Raw genomic sequence first — 24,115 nt, 5'->3', positions numbered from 1 at the left:
TATAAATGCAGAAAAATGCATATAAGCATTCAATCACAATACCTCGCTCAGCTCTTTAGGCAAAGATAATTGCTCTATAAACTGAAAACTTATGTTGGACATCTTCCTCATAGAGTCAACTTACTGCCAATGAGAAATTATGAGAAAATAACAATTTATCATAATTACTGGAAAATGGTTCTTAGAAAATGATATAAAACATGCAGTTCAAATCTGTACTTATGAAGTCTCATCAGATTCCCCTACATACATCTGCCACTAAGACACAATAATAAAGTTGCCTGATGCTTAGGGTGTGGGCCAATTGGCTCTATTTGATTCTATATCTACCTACATTCCTTACAATGTCAAATATAAAAGCTAAAGTTAAATGTTAAATTTCTCAGAATTACTTGATACTGACTTTGGCAACACCAGATAACTAACAACGAATTAAAATGGAGAGATTCAACCAAACATTAAGCAAACAATAGCACATAGTTGATGCTGACATTACTGGTCTCAAATACTACAGGTCATTCAAGCACAATATAAATAATATTTGGGAGAACTTGATAGGGGCATAACTGTTTCATATATACTGCACTTATCCTTCACACTCAAATGATAAACCAGGGCATTTATAATCTTTTTCTTAAAATTAGCTATTTATAGCTACTCAAGGCCTTACAACTTCAAGTACTGAGAGAGAAGTGATCATGTGAACCCCCACAGATAACAATAAAATACTAGGTAAAATTTTAAAAACATAACTCTGTAAACACACTGGAAAGCATTCAAAAAACAGACACAAGCTGGAGAATTTAATTTTAAAAGAATTGCAAAAAAAGAGTAAGAATTGAAAGTTTGTGATTATTCGAGCCCCTACAACTTCCAGTAATGGGGGGAGAAGTGAGTGATCATGTGATCCCACAAATTAACAACTATGAAATATTAAATACAAATTTTAAAATACAATTTAAAGGTACTGTAAAGTGTTCAAAAAGTAGACAGACGCTGGAAAAAGTTTAATTTTAAGAGAACTGCAATATGAAGGGTACTAATTAAGTTTGTGGTTTACTAATCCAAGAGTATGTCCAAAGTCTCATGGCTATGACTGCAGAAAATAGAGGTGACTAAAGGTGCCACAGATTGGAATTCAGGACTGGGAAAGCAGCTACAGATTTAAAGGTGGAAATCCTTGGTAACAACTCAGAGCATAAATAGCCTAAATCTCTGGTTGACAGTTAGACTATGAAAGTGTGGGAGAGACCCTAGGGGGTCCATCAAAAACACAGGTCGAAATCAGGAAAAAAATATATTCTAGAAAGATCGAGCTATAAGGAGCTGGAGCTATGAGTTTGAAGATTTGCTTAACTAAACACATTCTACAACTGTGCATCACTTAAATGGCAGAAAACTGAAGCTGGACAGGCTTGAAGCATTAGAGGACAGAGCCTGAACCTGGGAGAGCAAATGGAAAATTCAAGGACATCCCTAGAAAAAAGGAAACCATAGAGAGAATAAGTTCCATCTCTCCCCAAATCCTTTACTGAGCACCAAATTTGGCAGGCAGAAGGAAGACCTACAAAAGCCAAACTAATGAAGCAGCAAAGGGAAGCCATAAGGATACCTTTTAACAGCTGCATACCAACATGGAGCAGACTGGAATCTAGGCAAGTAAATTGCCTACTAGATCAAAAACCCAATATTTCTCCGAAGAATATGATAAAATCCAGAATCGATATAAAATAATATTACTTGTAATATCCAGTTTTGATCCAAAAATTACTGAATAGTCAAAGAAAAAGGAAAGTATAACCCCTATTCAGAGTAAAAAGTAGTCAACAGAAATTGTCACCAAATAGACTTCGTTCTTGAATTTAGCAGAAAAACCTAAAGCCAGCTACTATAAATTATGTTCAAAGAATTTTTAAAAATGTTCAGTGAATTAAAAGAATATACGTTATCAGTAAATTAATAGAGGAAATGGCAACAGAAAAAAGTTCAAACATACATGTAATCGGAATCCCTGAAGAGGAGTAAAAGGGCAGAAAAAATATTTCACAAAATTATGCCCAAGCATGCCAAATTTGGTGGAAAACATTATACATCCAAGATTCTACTTAAGGAAAACTAGGAAAGACACAAAGAAAATCACTCCTATACACATTATAATCTGATTCTGACAGCCAAAGATGAGAGAAAATCTTGAGAGCTGCCAGAGCGAACTGACACATTACCTATAACAGAACAATGATAAGGTTAACAGATCATTAAGATGTATGTAAGCCAGAAGACACTGGTAACAACACATTAAATATGCTGACAAACGAGCTTAAGAATTACTATACAATTACAATAATCAAGATAGAGTAGTATTTGTGAAAGGACAGACACTGACATCAGTGGAACAGAATAGGGCCCAGAAATAGATGAACAGAGATACAGCAATTTGATTTTTAACAAATGTGCAAAAGAACAGTGGAGAAAGGACAGTTTTTTCAATAATTGGTGTTGGGGCAATAGGTCATCTATATGCAAAACAAATGAATCTCAACCTAAACCTCATACTTTTTATAAAAAACTCAAAGTGGACCATAGATCTAAATATATAACATAAAACTATAAAACTTTTAAAAGAAAACACAGGAGAAAATCTTCATGACCCAGAAAAAGGCAAAGAGTTCTTAGGTATGACACCAAAAGTACAATCCAAAAAAGGAAAAAGTTGGTAAACTGGATTTTATCACAATTACATTTCTTGTATGGAATTCTCTGCCTATTTATACCCTCTCACCTACTTCCATCCTACATTCTGCAATGGAATCCTGTTTGTTTTTAGTTCTTAAATGTTGTTTGCAGACTGTTCTATTGAAATCCTCTTCTTGCCTATTCCTTTAGATAATGGACTCACAAATTCTAAACTCAGTTTACCCCCAAAACATGAAATTCGTCTGGGTGCGGTGGCTCAACACCTGTAATCTTAGCACTCTGGGAGGCCGAGGCGGGCGGATTGTTTGAGCTTAGGAGTTCGAGACCAGCCTGAGCAAGAACAAGACCCCGTCTCTACTAAAAATAGAAAGAAATTAGCCAAACAACTAAAAACATATATAGAAAAAATGAGCCGGGCATGGTGGTGCATGCCTGTAGTCCCAGCTACTCGGGAGGCTAAGGCAGAAGGATTGCTTAAGCCCAGGAGTTTGAGGTTGCTGTGAGCTAGGCTGACGCCACGGTACTCTAGCCCAGGCAACAGAGTGAGACTCTGTCTCAAACAAACAAAACAAAACAAAACAAAACAAAACAAAACGTGAAATTCATAAATCCTTCAGTAACTTCAGTAACTCAGCTAAAGTCCCAGTAATTTATCATCTATAAATGCAAAGAAGATATTTTCCTTACTAAAATTAAAATTTCTCCATATTCTATATAATTACATTTAACATTTTTTAAGTATAAAAGAAACTAAAAAAGGTATCAATAGAAAATTACAAAACAGGCCGGGGCGGCGGCTCACACCTGTAATCCTAGCACTCTGGGAAGCCAGGGTGGGAGGATTGCTTGAGCTTAGGAGTTCGAGACCAACTTGAGCAAGAGTGAGACCCTGTCTCTTCTAAAAATAGAAAAAATGAGCCTGGTGTCTTGAGGAGCACCTGTAGTCCCAGCTACCCAGGAGGCTGAAGTAGGAGGATCCCTTGAGCCCAGGAGTTTGAGGTTGCAGTGAGCTACAATGACACCACTGCACTCTACCCAGGGTGACACAGTGAGGCTGTCTCAAAAAATAAATAAATTAAAAAATTTTTAAAAATTAAAAAAGAAAATTACAAAACATTAATAAGCTGCTTAGATAATCATTAAGCAAGTTTCACGTTCATATAGATCTTAAGAGTAATTTTAAAGGTAATGTGCTTTTGAACTATTTAAATTTCCACATGAAAAATAATCTTTGAAAAGGAGGAGGCAGTCAGGGTCAATTTTTTAAAAAAACTTCATTGGATAGGAAAAGGTTACTTTAAATATAAACTTGAGATATAATTTAACCAAAATTAAGTAAAAGAAAACAAAGTTTAAAGATTAATCCTGGTGGTGGCTCTACGGGCAAAGTAGGGGTGGCAGGCAGCCTGGGGTTGGGGAAGCCACCGCCTCCCTGTCCTTGCCAGGCAGCCACCTCCACAATGGCACTGCTTGTTGAGGGGCGCTGGGGACCTCATCCAAGGCAATTCACCTCTGGAGGAAAGAGCCAGACTTCTCAGAGGTCAGTTTGTTCAACAAGTGGGTTTTTAGGGCCTTCTCCATATCAGCAAAAAGATCTTTCAGGACCTCCCCAAAGGATGTCTCCATCTCTATTCTCAGTTCTGATGATGCCACTACTTGTCATATTGTGATTCTGAGGCACACAGGTAATGGGGCTCACTGCTTGACACAATGTGAAGGAACCTACACAAAAGCTGAGGTCCTCTTGATCATGGGCTCCATGAAATCCTTTTCCCACCATGTTCAACATGGAAAGCTTGAAGGGCACCTTGTGGGAGGCTTCAGTGACAATAGGCAGTTGTCACAAAAACTTACTTATCAACTTAGTGTGTTTGACAGACAATAAGATGACACTCACTTACTGACATTATTTGTGACAAAATTAAATGACCAGGAAGAAAATGAAAACTACTTTCCAATAATTTATGGCCTTGCTGTCAACATTAAAACTGTAGAGATTTACAGAGCCTCCTTTCATGGTCAAGGTTCAGAGCAGGAGTTGAGGGCTGTGCCAGGCTCAGCGGGAGGGCCAATGATTAGCATTTAAGATGCAAAAGGCAGAACAACTTCATATAGGACTGTATTCCTGGCTGCCATTTCCACATGTGTATTTCTGGTTGTAGCAAGATGATAAGCATATACTAGAGAATATTTCCACTTCACCTTTGGCCAACACTCCCCCACCCCTACCACTTCTTGTTGAACATAATAGATCTACCTTGATGTTTTTTAAAAAATACCCATCTCCAACTACCACACAGTTTCCTGGAAATAAAGCTCTACTCTACAACAACAACAACAACAAAAAGATGGTTTATGGGAAAAGATCTCTTCTCAAGGAAGCTAAAAATAGGAATTACCAGAGAAAGCAACTTTTTGGCATGACGAAGACCATTGGTAGGGAATGGAGAGAACATGGATTTGGAATCTGTATCCATTGAGTATTAGGTCTCCTTCCTTACTCAGTATCTTCCAAATGACTTTCAAAATAAAATCTTATTTTGGCAAAGGCAAAAAATAAAGATTAACCCTAAGAAACTTTTTTCTTAAATATTATAGATACCAGCTAAATGTTACTTTTTCAGAGAGAGTCCCTGACTTCCCAAAATAGAGTAGATATTCATGTACTCTCTTATATCATCCTATGATGTCTGTATATCACCCTATTATAATTCTCTGCATAGGTTTAATAATTTCTGAAAATTTACTTCCTTAATTCTTACACTACTTTATGAGTTCCATGAGAGTAAATAATGTACCCTTAGGGCCTAAAAAAAATGACTGGCATTGTAGTAGATAATCAATCTATTTTTGTTAATAGGTTCTCAATCAGTTTTTGTTCAATGATAAAAGAAAAATTAATACATGTATTTGGCCTTTTAAAATTTTCAAAATTAAAAATCTATTAATTAAAAACTTACCTGGGATCAAATAGGTACTCATTTCTTTATGTTGTTTTACAAAGCAAAGTACTCTAAGGTATAACCAAATGAATATAAACTTTAAGATTTGCCCTATAGTGGCGCATGCCTGTAGTCCCAGCTACTTGGGAGGCTGAGGCAGTAGGATCGCTTAAGCCGAGGAGTCTGAGGTTGCTGTGAGCTAAGCTGACGCCACGGCACTCACTCTAGCCTGGGCAACAAAGTGAGACTCTGTCTCAACAAAAAAAAAAAAAAAAAAAAAAAAAAAAGGATTTGCCCTAAATTTTTATAAAATAAGGTATAATATAGTTTTCTTCTTATATTTTAAATGTCTTGTTATCTTTATTTTCACAGTAAATCACAATACCTCATTTGGTCTATAATAAAAGTTTTCATTTTAACTTCACAGTGCAACAGTAACACAATTTGTCAAAAATCAAAGCAGAGAAAAAGTGATGTTCATCTTGTAATTAGAAACTTTTTTACATTTCTTACATTTAAATTAATGCAATCTCTGTTTTACTGTCCAAAAATAATAAGGACAACTGGTATGTATATACCTGATACTTGCTGGGTATAAAACAAGGGCTTAAGCTCCCACATCTACAACTTGCTGTTTAAGGACAGCAAATTCTGTCCTTCTGGTCTTTGATGCTGGGCAAACATTAGGGAAAAACATCTTGGAGTCCTTACAGTTAGAGTGTTTCTTTTAACTCATGGCTGCAATTGGAAATCTATCCCTATCATTATGGTCAGATAACATGGCTGTTATGGTTTCCCTGCTCTTGTATTTGCAAGTGGGTTTTAAAGAGGTTCTCTGGAAAAGTAGTCCACATAAGTACAGTTGTGATGTCCAGGAGCAAGGGCCTAAATTGAAAAAATCCACAAGATTGAGGCTTTTACCAAGATACCAAAAATAAGGATAGTGTTCTGTTTATTTGTTTAATAAACTGATTCTATTCATACCACAAAGTATTTGCAATGTTTGTTTAGAAGTTGGACAGTCTTTATTTAAGCTTTCTGACAATTCCAAGTTTTCTTTTCCTATCCCTTACTTCTCATTGAGATACAGATACTCAATCTCAGTTTGAAGAAAGTAAGTTTTTCTAAATTGAGAAGATTAACAATTTGTACAGGTATTTTTTCCAACACATAAATATTTATGTATAATGACCAAAAAAAAAAAAAAAAAAAAGGTTGGACTAGAACTACTATACTGGGAGAATATTTTATTTAACTGATGATTTTCTTTTTAAGCCTTTATCTTTATCCTTTATTCTATTTTTCCCTCATTACTTCAGAATTTCAAAAACAATATTTTAGTACCTTAGGAAAAATAAAATGATGTAAAATAAAATAAGGAAACAAAAATATTGTTTCTCAAATTCATTCATCTACTTGAAGACTCTGGCATGACATTAGTAAGCATATTTGGTGATCAAAATATACCTTTTCAAGACTGCAACCCCAAAAATTCACTTTAGAATTTTAATTAGAAATATATCAACTTCCAAAAAGAGCTTGTAAAATAAAAATTAGAAACTGCAGGTAAAAGAAGCATGGCTAAGAGGATGGCTGCTCATTTAATAGTCCTCAGAAAATCTAACCTAACAGCTGAACTAGGAGATAAAACTCTATTGGAAAATACAATCCAAGAAAGCAAAAGATAAAAAGTAGGGGATTAATACAATGAAACAATCAGTGCCATTTAAAGGAGGAAACTATATGCTTACAATGAAGACCCATTAGTTTCCATATATCATACTATTAAATATAATCTTAAATCATCAATATCCCCTTAAAATAATGCTTTATGTCTGTAAGCCAGAGTTTTAAAGGCTTAGGTCTTTTTACATATACAAATTAGTTCATTCCCTTTTAAAATAAAGAATAATTATTGTTTCCTCCCTACAGAGCATGTAGGATAGATCAAAGAGAAGAGATCTTTAAGTGATCTACCCTCTTTATAAATGAATATATTCCTTAAATGCCACTGAGAAAAGACCAAGCAATTTGGTAAGCATTTTGTTGAAATTTGGGGCAGGAGGGAAAAACAAAGAGAATGGAAGTAGAAAATTAATTTCAAGCAAGAGAAAATAGTTACAAATCACTAAAAGGTCTGGACAGGAAACATTCAAGGTAGGCTTGGGATATTTTCTTGCATCAGAAAAGAGGAAAATGCTCAAAAAGTCTAATAGGGCATGTAAAAAGGACACGGAAACCAGCTTGAAGGAGCTCCCTCTACTTTAGCATCAAAGATTGAATAGAACTAATTTTAAAACACTGCATAAATAAAAATTTATGAGTCCATACAATATACACACAGAAAAAGGAGAAAGATAAATGGAAAAAATAACTAATTTGCTTCTCATACATAACCATTACACCAACTCCTAAACTGGTAAAGAGAATTCATTAGTGATCCTGACATTTTTAGAGAACTGTACTTCATCCCATTTGATAAGATAAAGTTTTTCTTTACTGAGAAATGGCAAGTAATTAATGGAAAGACATGATAGAATTAGAAACTCACCATTCTACAAACACTAAAAAAATAACTGATTCAAGTAAGGATCATCAATGGGCCCGGCGCCGGGGCTCACGCCTGTAATCCTAGCACTCTGTGAGGTTGAGGCAGAAGGATCCCTTAGCTCAGGAGTTCAAGACCAGCCTGAGCAAGAGTGAGACCCTGTCTCTACTAAAAAAAAAAAAAAAAAAAAATAGAAAGAAATTATCTGGACAACTAAAAAATATATATAGAAAAAAATTAGCCGGGCATGGTGGTGCATGCCTGTAGTCCCAGCTACTTGGGAGGCTGAGGCACAAGGATTGCTTAAGCCCAGGAGTCTGAGGTTGCTGTGAGGTAGGCTGACGCCACGGCACTCTAGCCCGAGCAACAGAGGAGACTCTGTCACAAAAAAAAAAAAAAAAAAAAAAAAAGGATCATCAATGCATGCCTAAAACCATTAGGTAAAAGGTTGTTGGGAAGGAGGATATTTACACAATGCCAAAGTATCACCCCACATCCCTTTGCTTACAGCAAAGGAAAAAACTACATCTTCACACTGGAGAGATATGGCAATTTGGGACAACCTGAGTTTGTGTCTCCTGATGTGACACAGAACAAAATATTCTGCATCAGTTATGAAGTACTTCTTACAAAACACTAAACCTAAATCTAAGCAAGCTTTTAGATGTAACCTTTAGCTTATTGGGAATATCACAGATAGAGAAACAAGTTAAATAATACCACAAGGAATTAATCAGACAAATAGAAAAAGGAGATTGGGGGATTCTTCTACAGGAAAAAAGTGTAAAGAGACATAAAAACAATTTTGAGGACAAATGGAGATATCTAAATATGGACATTAGTAAGCGCTATTAGGGAATATTTAAGTTTTCTTATATATGATAAATGATATTGTGGTGATGTCATTGTTTTCAGGAAGTGTATGCTGAAGAACTTTAGGGATCCACATGAAGTCCAGCAACTTACTTTCAAATAGGACAGAAAAAATATGAGATGCAGATAGAAAGCACAGATTATTAAATCTAGGAAGTATACAGATATTCGAGGGCAGTGATGAAATATATTTTTAAAAGTGCAATCTGTATAACATGGGACTTATGGGAGAATCTACCTCAGCAATATCTCCTGAAAAAAGAAGGTGATTCACCAAATATGTTAACTTACTGGAACAGTTGATTTTGGAAGTAGGTGCATTCTAGACTTTTTATATATATTTTTTGAATATGTTGAATGTAATTTTACTGCTTTTTCAATACTCTTAAACTCTCATCATGTCAAAGGTGATTTTATTAAGCATAGAAACTTTCATACACATAACTACCAAGGTGAGTGGGGTTAACATATATATTAACAATTAGGTACCTAACACAGTGTTCAGCTAAAAGTAAGTCACATTAGACCAAAGCTGTATGTGCTGTATGTGACACTATTTTGCTGTGGTTTCTTTAAACAAGAAACCTTGCTAACAGAATTCTTGATAAATCAACTGTACTACTACGAAGGGTACAGACCAGATTTTTCAATTGAACATATTCTCCCAAGAATTAACCATCTAAAACAGTAAATGTGAAGTTTATCAAATAGAAAGATTCAAAGAACTCTGACAACCAGGATCTTCAACTACTTTTCTGGTACTCTGAATGATACCTATTTTTGCTCAGTGCCTGTTACCTTGGCCCAAAACCATGAAGACCCTGATTATTACCATGTTCTTATCACTCTCCAATATATTACTCTCTGCAAATATAGTTTTACTTAGACAAATTAAAAACTTGTAAAAATTTTTTAAAAAAGAACAAAACATTGGTAACTTTAACTTACTACCAAATTCACAGTGATTTGAAGGGGATCATAGTGTGCTTTATTTTAATCATAATTTATCAGTACCTTTTCGTTATCCTGGTTTTGTTTACTCACTGGTGATATTGGTACATAAAGATCAGTTTCATCACCTTCTGCATGCTGTTTGCCAGACAGAAAATCCCGTAGCTGACTCTGTAGGAAATACAGAGTATTACTAATAAAATGCTATACCTACTATAAAATATACCTAACACCAAGCTCTATTCAGCATCATTGATATTCCATTGCAGAGTATTACCTGACATTGTTGGCAGTCATTAGGTACACATGTAATTAAACTTCATAATAAAATGCTTCAATTCATTTCCAATGGCACAGGTACTCACCGAGTTTTACAAGTTTAAAGTTAAAGAAAAATGATCTTGGAAATTTAATCTGAGCCTTTTATTTTTTATGAAAGAAGAAAAATTAAAGACAAAGAAAAGTCTTACCTAAGGCCTCACAGTGAGTCAAGAAAAATTTTTGTCTTCTCTTTTATATGTTAATGACTCATAATAAGTGATTTTATGAAATTTAGTTACAGATAAAATATATAAACTGGTGAAAACACTAGCTCTACAGACAGCCTCCAAAACATGCTTCATTTTGGAATGTATGTAAGTAAATCTAGTGTCCTAAGAAGCACAATATTTCAAACAAAATAACAGTTTCTATGAAAAAATAATTTTATAAAGAGATCTTTCCTTTCACCATGCCATACTACTCAACATCTTCATATCATTTCACTTAATCTAAGGGATCTGAGACAATGTAGGTGTATACACACACACACACACACACACACACCCCATTACTGATGAGTAAATCTGAAGGGAATTATAAACTGAATTAACAAAGCCCAATGAAATTGCAAACCACTTCTCCTCTTAACTATTGCAAAGTTTTAACTAAAATAACTCATGAACATACACTTCTTAAAAAGTAATATGGTTTGTCATAATTCTACTAATATGATGAGCTGATACTTATACTTGTAGATTAATCATAAGAGAAAAATCTAGGATTTTGCTATTCATAATATTTATAATTTTTCAATCTCAAACTTCAAGATCACAGAAAAAAAAATTCACTATTCAACAAATTTAGAATAGTCCTCACATTTGTGGTTCTTATATTTTCAGAAGAGATGTTGAAAATAGATTTATTTTTCCATAAACACAATGTTCCCACAAAAAAGAGAATATTACCTTCTGATTAAACACTGTTTTCATATTTAACTATATGTAAAATACATTGTTCTAGATCAGCGAGTCTCAAAGCATGATCCAAGGACTCCTGAGGTACCTAAGACCTGCTCTGGGATCCTCCCTTTTCTAAGTACATATCAATGTAAAGCCAAATTTTCTTGATATATTTCAATCAAAACAACATATCAAACAGAAGCAGACATGAGAATTCATCCAGCTACTTTCTATCACATACAACATTAAAGATATTTGCAAAAATACAAAGTCACTATCCTCATAATTTTTATATTTGAAAAGTTATTCTTCATAAAATGTTACTTAACATGTAATAGGTGTATCAATGTTTTTAAATAAATTGGTATACATTTTAAACATTTCTCAATGTTAATTTTAATATAGTAAACATCAACAGATATAACCCACATAACCAAAATCTCTTTGTAATCCTAAATAATTTCTCATAGTATAAAGAGGTCCTGAGATCTAAAATTTGACAACCAAGACTCTTGATAATAGAGTGTAAAAGCTTTTTGAGATAAGCGTAAAAATCCCAATATATTTGCTGTGATACACTATTAATTTTTCTGATTTGTACTTTCACTGATTTGATCAGGTGCTACTCATTCTATTTTTAATCTCTTATTAACTTGGAAGACGTACTATATTTTTCCATTCAATTAACGGTTACTTTCCTTTTCACTGTACTGAAATCAGACTCATATTTCTCTATTATTATTTAAAGTGATAATGCCTGCCACATCCCCCAACAAACTACAACATTCAGCAGTTTTAATTCTAAACTAGTATTAGAAACACCCTTAGTGGAAGCTTTCCATTTTAGCACCTACATATTCCCACTCCATCCTTATAATTTTAACTACACACAGAAAATATTGTGTGTGTGTTATGTGTATGTGTGTTTTTTTGCTACCTACCATCTTCCCCTAGATAGATATCTGTTCTAGTTCATCTCTTTAATTATTAGAGTCCTTGGAAAATAAATTATTCATATAAAATATGAGCATGACACTCTAAATTGTTGCATACCGTGACAAATCCTTCCTTTAACTTGGCTGATAAGTGATATCTTGGTTGGGGATGAGATTCTTAGGTCAGTCTGCTCTTCTTTCAGGACATGCTATTTAATTTTTTTGTTAAATAATTAACTTATATTTAAATTATAATTACATTAAATTAAATAACAAATTAAAACTAAATAAGAAACTTGTAGGATTTATCTTTATCCTTAAGAGTACAGGAATTTTACCAGAATATGCCTGGTACAGGTCTTATCAGTATAGTCTAGAACTTGGTAAACACTAAGCAGCAGCAAACTCAGGTTTCTTTTCAGCTATAGGAAATATTTACTGTAACAAATATATTTATAACAAAAATATTATGTATTTAATTATGCCTCTTATGCATCTATTTCTTTTTTTCCTTTTGGGACTCCTTTCACTTGCATGTGAAATCCTCTAGATCTAACCTCCAAGTTTCTTAACTTTTCCCTCACGATTTATCTAATATTTTTCTCTGTGCTTTAAATATTCATTGTGCTCAATTTTTAAGATACTAATTTGGGTCTGAATTCATCCATTGTGTTGGGAACTCTTTTTTTTTTTTTTTTTTTAGTTCTCATGAAAATGATTTATTTTTCATAATAAAGACTGAAAGGAATTTCTCCAAAGTATTTATGTTATATGCTTACATGGGAAGTTTTTCTGCTGCTTTATACTTTCATGTTTTAGCTAAAAAGTTAAACTTTTCTTATTTTTATAAATCTAATAATTTTATAACTTGATAATAATTGTCAGAAAAAAGTGAACTTGAACAGTTAGCTTCTACAGAAGGAACTAGCCCATAAAACTTACAAATGTTTAAACATATTACACAGTAAATAAATTCTTACCACATATATAGAACATCAACAGATGAAATTTGAACTACCCCAATAATTGCAGCTACCAGCCTGCATCTATCCCTCCTGTGAAGAATGTCACATTACCTCTCTGTTGGAAAACTCCAGAGAAATGTGGGTGCTTCCAGGGAGAACTAGATTCTTGATTAGGAACACTTTCTACCCACCCTGCAGCTTGAGAGTAAAACTTTTCAACTATTAAAACAGAACATCCTAGACCTTACATGCCCTTATAATCTACTACTTCTTATTTTTTTTTTTTCCATCCAGTCTGAGATTTCTTTTAGGGGTTGCCCTTTGATTTCACTCTAGTGAAAAGCTTTCATCCTCATCCCTGAGAAGAGCCAGCACACTTGGGAGGAGGGGTGGAGAAGCAGCAAAGGAAGGGATGGGGTTGGAAACGTAAGCATTTTTTTGTTTTTAGAAAGAAAATAGCAAATATTTTTAGATAACGTAAGGGATGCAAACATTTACAAGAATAAAATCTAGCTCTGTATTTAATAATCACAACATGTCTACAAAAACAGGTATCTCTGAGACGTCTCAGCATGGGAGATTTGATGCTGGTTTTCTATGTTAAACCAAAGCTCCTCAGGCGCCCGTTTCTTCTGGGCTTGGATGGTGAGTTGGTGCTGGGCGGCTTCTTCAATGTTCCGAAGCAGGTGGCTTTCCCACTGGCTCACTCGCTCCATTGCAGCTTTTAGCTTTTTCAGGTCTGGTCTCTTTCTCCTGGCCGTGTCGGGAATCCCTGGCAATCCTGAGTTTCGTGGCCAGCTCCCTGCTGGGTGGGACTCTCCCTTTTGCTCCTGCTGGGCCAATAAGGCCGACACAGGCGGATCTTCTCTAGGAGCCGAGAGGTCCAGATTGGGCCCTAACTGCCCACTGGACTCCTTAGATGCCCGAGCAGTAAAACGCCTTTGCTTTCTGAAGGTGACCACAGAGCTGACTCCTGCCAGGTGGATCGGGAGGGCCTGAAAAGAGTGTGCAGGCATTGGGGACCCACCCGCAGCACCACATTTCTTGAGATAAGAGGCATCTCCCAGGGCCTTTAGTCTACAGCTAAGGGTCACTTCTTCAGTGATGGTATGTTGTATAAGCTGTCTCAAGGGTGGACTTCTCATCACGAAAGAAGGGCTCTCAGGTTCAGAGGGGGTTCAACCCAACAATCTGTGCCTCTGTCTCCATCCGCTTCCCAGCTCTGGACAGTTGAAGCGCCTGCCCAACACGCGAGCCCAGCGCCCGCCCACCATGCAAGCCCAGCGCCCTGAACTCAAGCCCCGGCAGCTGTGTCTTTTGTTTCTTGTCTTTTCTTTTTTTAATGTGGGGGTGCTATCCTTGAATTTCCTTAAGTAATTAATATTTTTATGTATCAAGTTGCTGTCATTGAGCTCCAGCAGCTCCATTTTGTTGAGCATGTGTGCTGTCACCTGACTCATCCTTCTCCGGCTGCTGGCAATCCTGAGGTGGTTTGTTGTTTTTCTTGATTGGCTCTTTGGGGCTCAGATAGAACTGTTGAGGTACCTTATGGAAGTTGAAATGGTCTGTAAAGCTGCTGAGCAGCCGTGGAGAAACAAGCTGCCAGTCACCCACTGAGGCCAAGGAAAAAAAAGTCTTCATGTGTTCTCCCAAGCCTCACCAATAAGAAATAAGCCCATCCATCCAGCTACTTCTTGACTTGAGGGTCAGAGAACCTGGACATACTTACAGAGGACATTTGTTGACCTTCCCCAGAAGGTCCACAGAGCTCTGAGATTAAGATCTTCTCAGGATCTACCATTTCTGCTCCTCACCCCAGGTCTCTGATACTGTCTTCCAGATACCTGTTCAGTTCATAAGAAAGCAAGCCCTGTACCAATTCTCTCTACTTAGATTCCAGTTAGAATTCAAGGCCTTATATGCTCCCAGATGCCTATTCCTTAGGAGAGGAATTATAAGTAGGGAGTAAAGGGGAAAAAGGCAATGTTCAAGTTACCATGTTCCCAATTGACTTGTCTTAGCTTTAATTCCTCATAATTCCTGCTTTATTTAAGCTACAAGTAAGAAACAAACTTGATATCAGGGTCATGAAAATTTAGGATCATGAAATTCAGAACTGTTTGAAATATTCTGATACATATCTTTAAAGATACTTTTAGCATAAATTAGAGTTATAGATAGTGCACATTTTTGAGAAATCAATCTAGGTATATATTTTCCTGTCTACTTTTTCCTCACTAGAAATTTCCCTGTAGCAAACATAAGTATCAGAGATCAAGTTGTTAGTCTTTCAGGATTTAAATGCAGAACATTTTCTACTCTGGGTATTACCATCTTAGCAGCTTCATTTTCATTCCTGGTGTTCTTCAAAGGAGACACATTGACATTTGTTGACAGTCTCCCACATAGACAACCTCAAATGTGTACCCTTATATATCTCATAAGTTGATTCACTCCAATGAGGAGACTTCCTAGAGGACTTATTAATAGACAGGGCAAAGGATAGGTTGAAAGTAATGTGCTCAAAGACCTCCAGTAGATTATACTATCACTGGTTTATCAGAAGATCTTCTTTGTTGTTCCTACAATCCCATACTTATGTATGATTAGTCTCTCTAAATCAACTATGTGAAAAGTAGTCAAATATCATCTCTATAAGCAAGTAAATTAAATATAGCTAGGGAAGAATTAAAAAAAAACACTATCTTCACTTATAAGTATCCTTACCATAGTGTGGGTTTGCACATGTGGGTACACACATGCATGTTTGTACATGTGTTTTGAGGAAGTTACAACAGGGCAAAGGTTTTATGACAGCCCGATGAGGCAAAGACAGCAAGCTGCCTGTCAGCATCCACTCTCCCTTTCTTCCCCAGTAATAGAGCTTTTGTTTTTATCCTGGCAAGTTACTACCCAGAATGAGAACTATATTCTCTACACCTTCCCTGGCAGTTTGGTGTGACCATGTGCCCAACCTTTGGGCAATGAGCTGAAAGAAAAAGTGCTATGTCTCCTTAAAAGGAAGCGAGATTACTGTTCTCCCTTACTACTTCCTGTTGCAAGCAATACCGATATCATGTCTGGAGCTCCAACAGTCTTCTTGGACCATGAGATGGTCTTGAAGGTAGAGGCCAAGAACTAAGACAGGAGAGCAGAATGACAGAAAAAGCTTGGGTCTCTGATAACCAGAGAGCTATCATATCAGTCCTTTAGACATCTTTTACAGAAGAGTGAAATAAACTTATATTTGCTGTAAACAATTGTTATAGTAGAGGTTTCTATTATAATTAGCCAAAATACTATTCCCAAGTATTATATAGAAATAATTACAAAATACTTGAATATCTTACAAAATAAACATTTTCTTCTAATTCTAGCTATAATTATTTAATTACCACTATTTAACTACTACTTCATTGGCACTCAGTAAATGTTAAGAAAATGAAAAATATTTCCAACACTTCAAAAAAGACTAGAGATGTCTAAATATATTCTAAAACAGTTTATAAATTCTAATGTAGACAAAACTGAACTGCAAGGGATGCTACTCCATTGAATTTTTAAATTTATATCTCATTAAAAAATAATAAAATATTTGTGCAAAAACGAATAGTCTATTATCTCATGTATATTGCATCATACTACTCTCATAAAACGAATGATACCTCCATCTAGTAAAATATTATTATTAATCTATAAAGTCATACCAATCATTTATGCAACATATCCCAAATGAACAGATACACATTAAACCAAGAAAGTATAAAGTAGGAAAGCAATCTTTGACATAATTCAAAAAGAAATTAGGCACTTGAGACTGATTTCTTTGTTATAAAATTTTTGATCTAAAAAGAACCTGTTCTTATAGCAACCAAATAACAATAACACAAATCCAAGAAATTTACCACCAAAATATTTCTTTCAAGTAATAACTAGCTTTTCAGGTAGCTAAATTTTCCATTCTTAACATGATCTCACAAGCAAAAACATTATCAAGTTACTCTAACTGATGATACTAAAGTTTAAAATCAAAATAAATCTAGGTGAATTTTGATTAAAATAGAATTATTTAAAAAATACTTACAGGAGAAATCGTGTTATTTTCACAATTAGAAGTCAAAATCTTACATCTTTGATAAACATCAATCAGATCTAACATATTACTATTCTTCAGGAAATCATCATAGGTCTTTCTAATGTCCTCGTAATGGTCAATCACTTTAACATTTTCAATCGGTAAGTTCAATTTCTCGTGCAGTAAGTATTTCCAGGTCAAAAAGACATCACTAAGAGAGACTGTAAATTCTCCACTGTGCTGAAAAAGATGATGCAAAAAGAAAAAAAAAAGATACAGTTCATTGCCAGAATATTCATTAACTTACAGTTGAGATAAAAAATACAAATTAAACTTTGTCATAGTAAAGTCTGTACCAAATTCTTGTGGCTTTAAAGAGAACATCCAAGTTGAGCAATGAAATAATTTTAGAAACCAAATATAAAGTGAAAAGGTTTTGATGATTTTATAAAATATGAAATAAGGCAGGTTTGCACATGACAAAATTGGCAAATATATAGTCACTGTCTTATTTCCCAAACTTCATTAAATTTCTTCTAACCAAAGTGGTGGAATGGGTGGGCAGTAAGCTGTACTTAAATACTATTGATTGGGGAAACATTTGATTCTGTTAATATTTAGTTCCTTTTAGTTAATGTATTTTTAACCTCTTATTTAAAATTGTCAATGCCATAGTGAATTCCCACATAACACAATATTCCAAGTGTTTGTCTTAAAATACGGTCATAGAGATTATTTTTTTAAATTGTGTTTCTTTTCATTAGTTACAGGGAAAGCAAAATATTAGTGCTAAAACCAGAGAATAATTTTGATTCTTTGCTGCTCATGGACACACAAACTGTTACAAACAAGTGCTAAAAAGTCATAGTCACGTTGCTTTCTTTTTTTTTTTTTTCCGAGACAGAGTCTCACTCTGTTGCCCAGGCTAGAGTGCCATGGCACCAGCCTAGCTCACAGCAACCTTAAACTCCTGGGCTCAAGCAATCCTCCTGCCTCAGCCTCCCGAGTAGCTGGGACTACAGGCATGTGCCACCATGCCCAGCTAACTTTTCTATATATATATATATATATATATATATATATTTTTTTTTTTTTTTTTTTTTTTAGCTGTCCATATAATTTCTTTCTATTTTTAGAAGAGATGGGGTCTCGCTCTTGCTCAGGCTGGTCTTGAACTCCTGAGCTCAAGTGATCCTCCTGCTTTGGCCTCCCAGAGTGCTAGGATTACAGGCGTGAGCCACTGCGCGCGGCCGAGGATGCTTTCTATATGTTGTCCGATGTTACTAATCAGGAAAAATTATTCCTTTTCTTTCTCTTTTTTGACTGGTTTTCTATTTTTACCAGAAGGAATAAAACAGATTGTAACCTGGTTACAGTGACATATAGTTGCTTAGAGATCCACTAATGTTACCAACATGTCTGCATGTCAATATTTTATCTAAATATAAAGCTTTCTTTAAAGTCAATATAAATTCTCTCAGTAGAAATGTTGAAGGTTTGTTTATTTTTTATTGATTACATTCTGCTCCTTCATTAATATTCCAGATATTAATAATGCTGCCTTCCAAAAAATGTCAGCCCTAATTCAGTAAAAAATTCTAACTGTTCCATTTAAACGCAGCATGAGTAACAAATGTTTTTAAGTATCCATATATGGTTTTGTAAAACGTAATATGTTGCTATCTTTTACAGTTAAGTTCCTTTAATATGTTAGTAGTTTCTGCTAACAGCAAGACTTGTCCATTAATTGCATTTAAAGATGGGTGGGATGGCAGGTGCAGTGGCTCACACTTGTAATTCCAGCACTTTGGGAGGCCAAGGCTGGGACTCGAGGCCAGCCTGGGCAACATAGTAAGACCCTAGCTCTACAAAAAAATTTTCAAAATAACCAAGTGTGGTGGTGCACAACTGTAGTCCTAGCTACTAGGAGGGCTGAGGCAGGAGGATCATTTGAGACCAGGAATTTGAGGCTGCAGTGAGCTATGACTGGGCCATTGCACTCCAGCCTTACAATTGAGATAAACCATACAAATTAAATTTTAATTAGATCTAATTGACTTCACAATCAGAGTGAAGTGACGGCCTGAGTGACAGAGTGAGACCCTGTCTCTAAAAAATTTCTAGTTAAAAAAATAAAAATTAAGATGAGTGGATGATTATATAGGATTATAGTTCACTAGAACTAAATTGTAATATCTTTATACAACAATGAATAATCAAACATACTCAAATAATATACTATTTTCTATATATCTGACTCCTTTAAATCTATATCTTTATATTTTTTTATAATAAATGGCCACTTTGACTACTTACTATTCAAATTTAAGACAAGTTATCCAAATTGCCCTAAAAAAATAGCTCCTTACTCATCTATATGGATACAATTAAGAAAATTATCCTCATTGTCCTTAGGGTAGTGGCTTATTATATCATGAATATAAATATTAGTTCTATTTCATGAAACTGCTTCAATGAACAACCAGAAAAAAAATTAGTACTCTCAAACCTTGGATCCATTACTCAAATGTAAGACAGGTTTGCAATTTCCCAGCATTGCACCAAGTATAATTTACTTCCCAATCCCACAAGGGTTGCACACCAGAAAATTTCCAAATGGTATTTAAATTAAATAAATCCAGTTATTTAAAGTTTTGAAACTGAACTGTTTTATCTTTAAAATTCCTAAAACTATTTTTAGTATAATATCGTTCATGTTTAAAATAAATCAAGATTTTGTCTAATGTAAATGTACAATTTATTCTCACCCTATTGACTATAACTAGTTAAATAAAACTATGCAAGCTCTTGCTCTTGTGAGAAAAGGTTATGACTAGATTAACAGTGTTTATACTGGGATTGTAAAAACATTTTAAATCCAAATAAAAATGCACTCCAGATATCAGTTTTCATGATCAGGTGCCCACCATGACAGCATATTCTATTATTCAAACCAGTAACAACTGATTGAGAGAGTCTGTGGTCAAATCAGAAAATGTTTTGCTAGGAAAACATGCCAGCTGGCTAATATATGAAGGAAGTTCAAAATGTTCAATGCTTTAATTCTCTGATGAACCTAAGGAGGATTGTATTTCATAAGAATAAAATGAGAAAAAGTTACACATTTTTCAGAACACTTGTACTTTGTATATTATAGCAAAGTTATTTTTATAATTAAAATTTTAAATAAACTTTACAATTTTTTTTTTTTTTTTTTTTTTTTTTGTTGAGACAGAGTCTCACTGTTGCCCAGGCTAGAGTGAGTGCCATGGCGTCAGCCTAGCTCACAGCAACCTCAGACTCCTCGGCTTAAGTGATCCTACTGCCTCAGCCTCCCGAGTAGCTGGGACTACAGGCATGCGCCACTATGCCTGGCTAATTTTTTCTATATAGATTTTTAGTTGTCCATATAATTTCTATTTTTAGTAGAGACGGGGTCTCGCTCTTGCTCAGGCTGGTCTCGAACTCCTGACCTCGAGCGATCCACCTGCCTAGGCCTCCCAGAGTGCTAGAATTACAGGCGTGAGCCACCGCGCCCGGCCAACTTTACATTTTTAATTAACTGGACATTTTGTTATCATTAGAGAAAAGAAAGGTCTACTTCAGAGCACTAACTGGCTGTGTGACATTGGGTAACATACTGAAACCTTTCTGAGTCAGTTTCTTTGGATATAAAATGAGATTACACAGATTAAATAACACCTGATAAATGGTAGGTAATCAAAAATGTCAATTTCCTTTCTCTTCCCCTATTCAAAGTAAAATAATTGTTTTGGGGGAAAGGGTTGTGATAAATGCAATACAATTTTAAAAACCTGTTTCTTCTTATTTGTTAGGTCATTTTCAAATCTAACAGTCAGCTACAGTTACTGTGATTGCTTTCCATGAAGTTATAAAATTAATACCTTCATCTGTTTTAGGAAATGGAACCTTGTAACCATCTCAATAAAACTAATTAAGGTGAAAAACAGCATATATAACATAATTGCCAGACAGATTCAAACTATGAAGCTAATTCAAAAGAAAGAAAAGGCCAAAATATTATTTGGCAACTAATGAAGTCATGTATATTTGCCATATACTGAAGTCAATAGTCCTCAATGAATCTATAATAGGTTAAACCTTTAGCAGTATAAAATTGCTATAGAAGTATTATGTATCTAAAGCTATAAAATTTTCCCCCTCAAAAAATAAGCCAAAAACCTAAAACTCAAAGGTTATTTTAATATACCTTTTCTTTTCTCTCACTCAAGCAGTTAAGAAAACAAACATGTCATTACACAAACTGACAACTCTACTAGGTATTCAAAAGTGTTACTAGAGGGGTGAGGTAAGATGGCTGACTAGAGACACTGGTCACCAGATCATCTAAGAAAGAAGGGAAAGTTTTAGATGAAAATAAAATGTAATTCAGCTATAATTGAGTGAAAAGTGCCAGAACCTAGAGAAGATTCCACAGGAAGAAGTTGCACAACAAAACATGAAGGAGCAAGATTTTGGCAGAGATCAACCCCCAAGGAATCTGGAGCCCTGTAGAAAGTGTAGGTGGGGGTTTTGTTTCTCCTTCTCTCACACCTCTGGCAGACTACAGGCTCCCAAGCTGCTGGAGAGCTTTTCTAACTTCATGAGCCCAAAAGCTGCTCCCACCAGTGAACTGGGAGCTTTTTGAGAATAAAGCATCGGCTGCCAACTCCCTTGGGTTCACTTCCTCTCACCACAGACCTGAGCTGAGGTGATGTGCACCATACTGTTTCTCCAACCACTGTGTGCCTTTGTCCTCCCCAGGGAGCTTCAGCCCTTCAGTTTGCATGTCACTGGTCTCCACACAAACATTCCCCAAATTTTGCCCAGACTGCAGTGGCCACAGGAGATCTTTGGGTCCCAGGGGAACTGTGTAATCCCAGAGCATTTTGGGTGAGCTGCCTTCCAGGGAGAGGGACAAGGGGGACAAGAGTGCCAGCTCTCCTCCAGTCAGACTCTTCTCCTCCCCCGCCCCTCCCCACTGATGAGTGGCAGTTCCCATGAGTTGGCACAGGTGCCCCAAGGAACAATTGAGCCAGGACTCTCAGGAGTGGCTGCTTCCTCTCTGTTGGTGCACTCACCACACCTTTCCTCTTAAAGACCTGCAGCAGACCAAGGAGTACTCTGACTGTGAGCTTCCTGCCTACCTGCCCTCCCCAGTGCTGTTCGCCTGGTTGCTCCAGCAGAGCAGAGCATATCCCAAAACAGAGGGACATTAAGCCTGCTTGAGCACTCCACAGGCAACTCGGGACCAGCACGCAAGGTCAGGGATTGAACTTGGGGGATGAGAGAACAGGTGCAAAGTTGGGATCCCGTTCCCTATGACTGGATCATGTTGCTCAGGGCACGGAGGGGAGATCTATGAACTAATCTTGGGAGGGGAGGTAGCCCATGTAGGTGGAACTAAAAGAAGAGGGCAGTGTGGGTCCAAGCCCCAGTGCACTTGCAGGGTACCTATCCCCTAACAGGAAAGCCACACTTTCAATCTGTAGCTGGATCCTGGGAAAGGAAGCTCCCAGCCTACGTACGGCATCATTGCTAATGAGCTCAGCTAGTTTGGGCTGCTGCTGGCACCTGGAAGGAGATATGCAAGGCAAGGGAAGAGGGAGAAGAGTGAAATCCACTCCCATCTGCCAGACTGTGAATCCCAGACAGCCCCACTCCAATGAACAGACTATCTGGCTTGCTGGGGCCACTTCAGACCTCCCTGGTAGCTTTTCCCAGTGACCTGGGAGCTAACCCTTGACTCCAGCTGAGACAGCTCTTGTGCCTGCCTTTGTGAAGCCTGAAGGCAGGCTCCTCCAACCCAGCCCCTCTCATCCTCACTCCTCCACCCACCTCTGCTGTGGCGGAGAATAAGGAGTCCCCTGGGAGCTCCAGGGTCCCAACCATCTACCTGAGTGCTTCTCCTGATTGACTAGAGCCAGTCACAGGTCCCAAAAAATCACCACTGCAGCTGGCTTTGAACTGCAAATGCCACCTACTGGCAGGAAGGATAACTTGTACAGCCCAGTACAGCATTTGCTGATTTAATCACAGAAAACATAGTTGAGTATTACCCACAAGCACCACCTACTGTCTCAGAGATTAAATTGGGTGTCCCAGTATAGTTCACACTGTTAAGACCAATGGGCTGGGGAAAGAGAAAGGATTTCAAAGACCTCCATCTTCCCTTATCAACAAGAGACAGGGATTCTGCCCACACACATAGCTCACTACCACTACAGCCTACAAACAACTACCAATTTAGAAAACCATCACAATAAGGATATCTATAACCAATGTATCAATCCAGTACCTAGACCCCCATCAAATTACCCACAAGCAAAGCCAAGGGTCCTTACCCTATATATGCTACGGACACACCCTTAAGAGTAGAGGGGGGGGCTGGGAGGGGAGGGGGGGAGAAGCCCTATCTAAGCAAAAGAAAATCCAAAAACAAGAAGCAACAGCTGCTCCAGATGAGAAGAAATCAGTGCAAGAATTCCAGAAGTCTGAAAAGTAAGACTGAAAGGACACCCAGGAGCAGACCAGCTCTCTGGCAATGGATACCAACCAAAGTGAAAATAATGAAATGACAGATAAAGAATTCCAAATATGGACTGTAAGGAAGCTCAGTGAGATCCATCAGAAAAGGGAAAACCAGTTCAAAGAAACTAGAAAAACAATTCAGGAAATAAATGAAAAATTTACTGAAGAGACAGATATATTTAAAAAAAAATAGAACTTCAAGAAATGAAAAATTCTTTAAGGGAAATACAAAACACAGTGGAAAGTTTTAAGAATATAAACCAAGCAGAAAAAAAGAATTTCAGAGAATGAAGACAACTCTTTTGAATTAACCCAGTCAGTCAGAAGTAAAGAGCAAAGAATCAAGAGGCATGAACAAAG

General features: G+C 36.3%; 1 protein-coding gene and 1 pseudogene across 26 annotated transcripts in view; one reads left to right on the top strand and one right to left on the bottom strand.

Moving 5' to 3' along the window:
• The window catches only part of PARPBP (PARP1 binding protein), a 62,457-nt gene that overhangs the window by 30,752 nt on the left and 7,590 nt on the right, over nucleotides 1–24,115 (bottom strand). For 9 of the 26 annotated variants that reach the window (XM_069489638.1, XM_069489639.1, XM_069489644.1 and 6 more), the window contains exons 2-3: nucleotides 17,213–17,443; nucleotides 10,072–10,179 (exon numbers count right to left, since the gene is read on the bottom strand). The exons of 5 other annotated variants lie outside the window; for them this stretch is intronic. In XM_069489638.1, the coding sequence (XP_069345739.1) occupies nucleotides 10,072–10,179; nucleotides 17,213–17,443 (339 nt within the window). Of the gene's footprint in view, nucleotides 1–10,071; nucleotides 10,180–13,835; nucleotides 14,024–14,073; nucleotides 14,102–17,212; nucleotides 17,444–24,115 lie in introns of all 26 variants that reach the window. 12 more of the 26 variants (XM_069489643.1, XM_069489650.1, XM_069489654.1 and 9 more) reach the window with 3 other exon arrangements.
• Nucleotides 4,445–5,080, top strand: LOC138397422 (protein N-terminal asparagine amidohydrolase-like; annotated as a pseudogene).

Source organism: Eulemur rufifrons, chromosome 16, assembly GCF_041146395.1.
Source record: "Eulemur rufifrons isolate Redbay chromosome 16, OSU_ERuf_1, whole genome shotgun sequence".
NCBI lineage: Eukaryota > Metazoa > Chordata > Mammalia > Primates > Lemuridae > Eulemur > Eulemur rufifrons.
The sequence above is the reverse complement of the archived record's forward strand: the minus strand, read 5'-3'. Positions and strand labels throughout refer to the sequence as shown.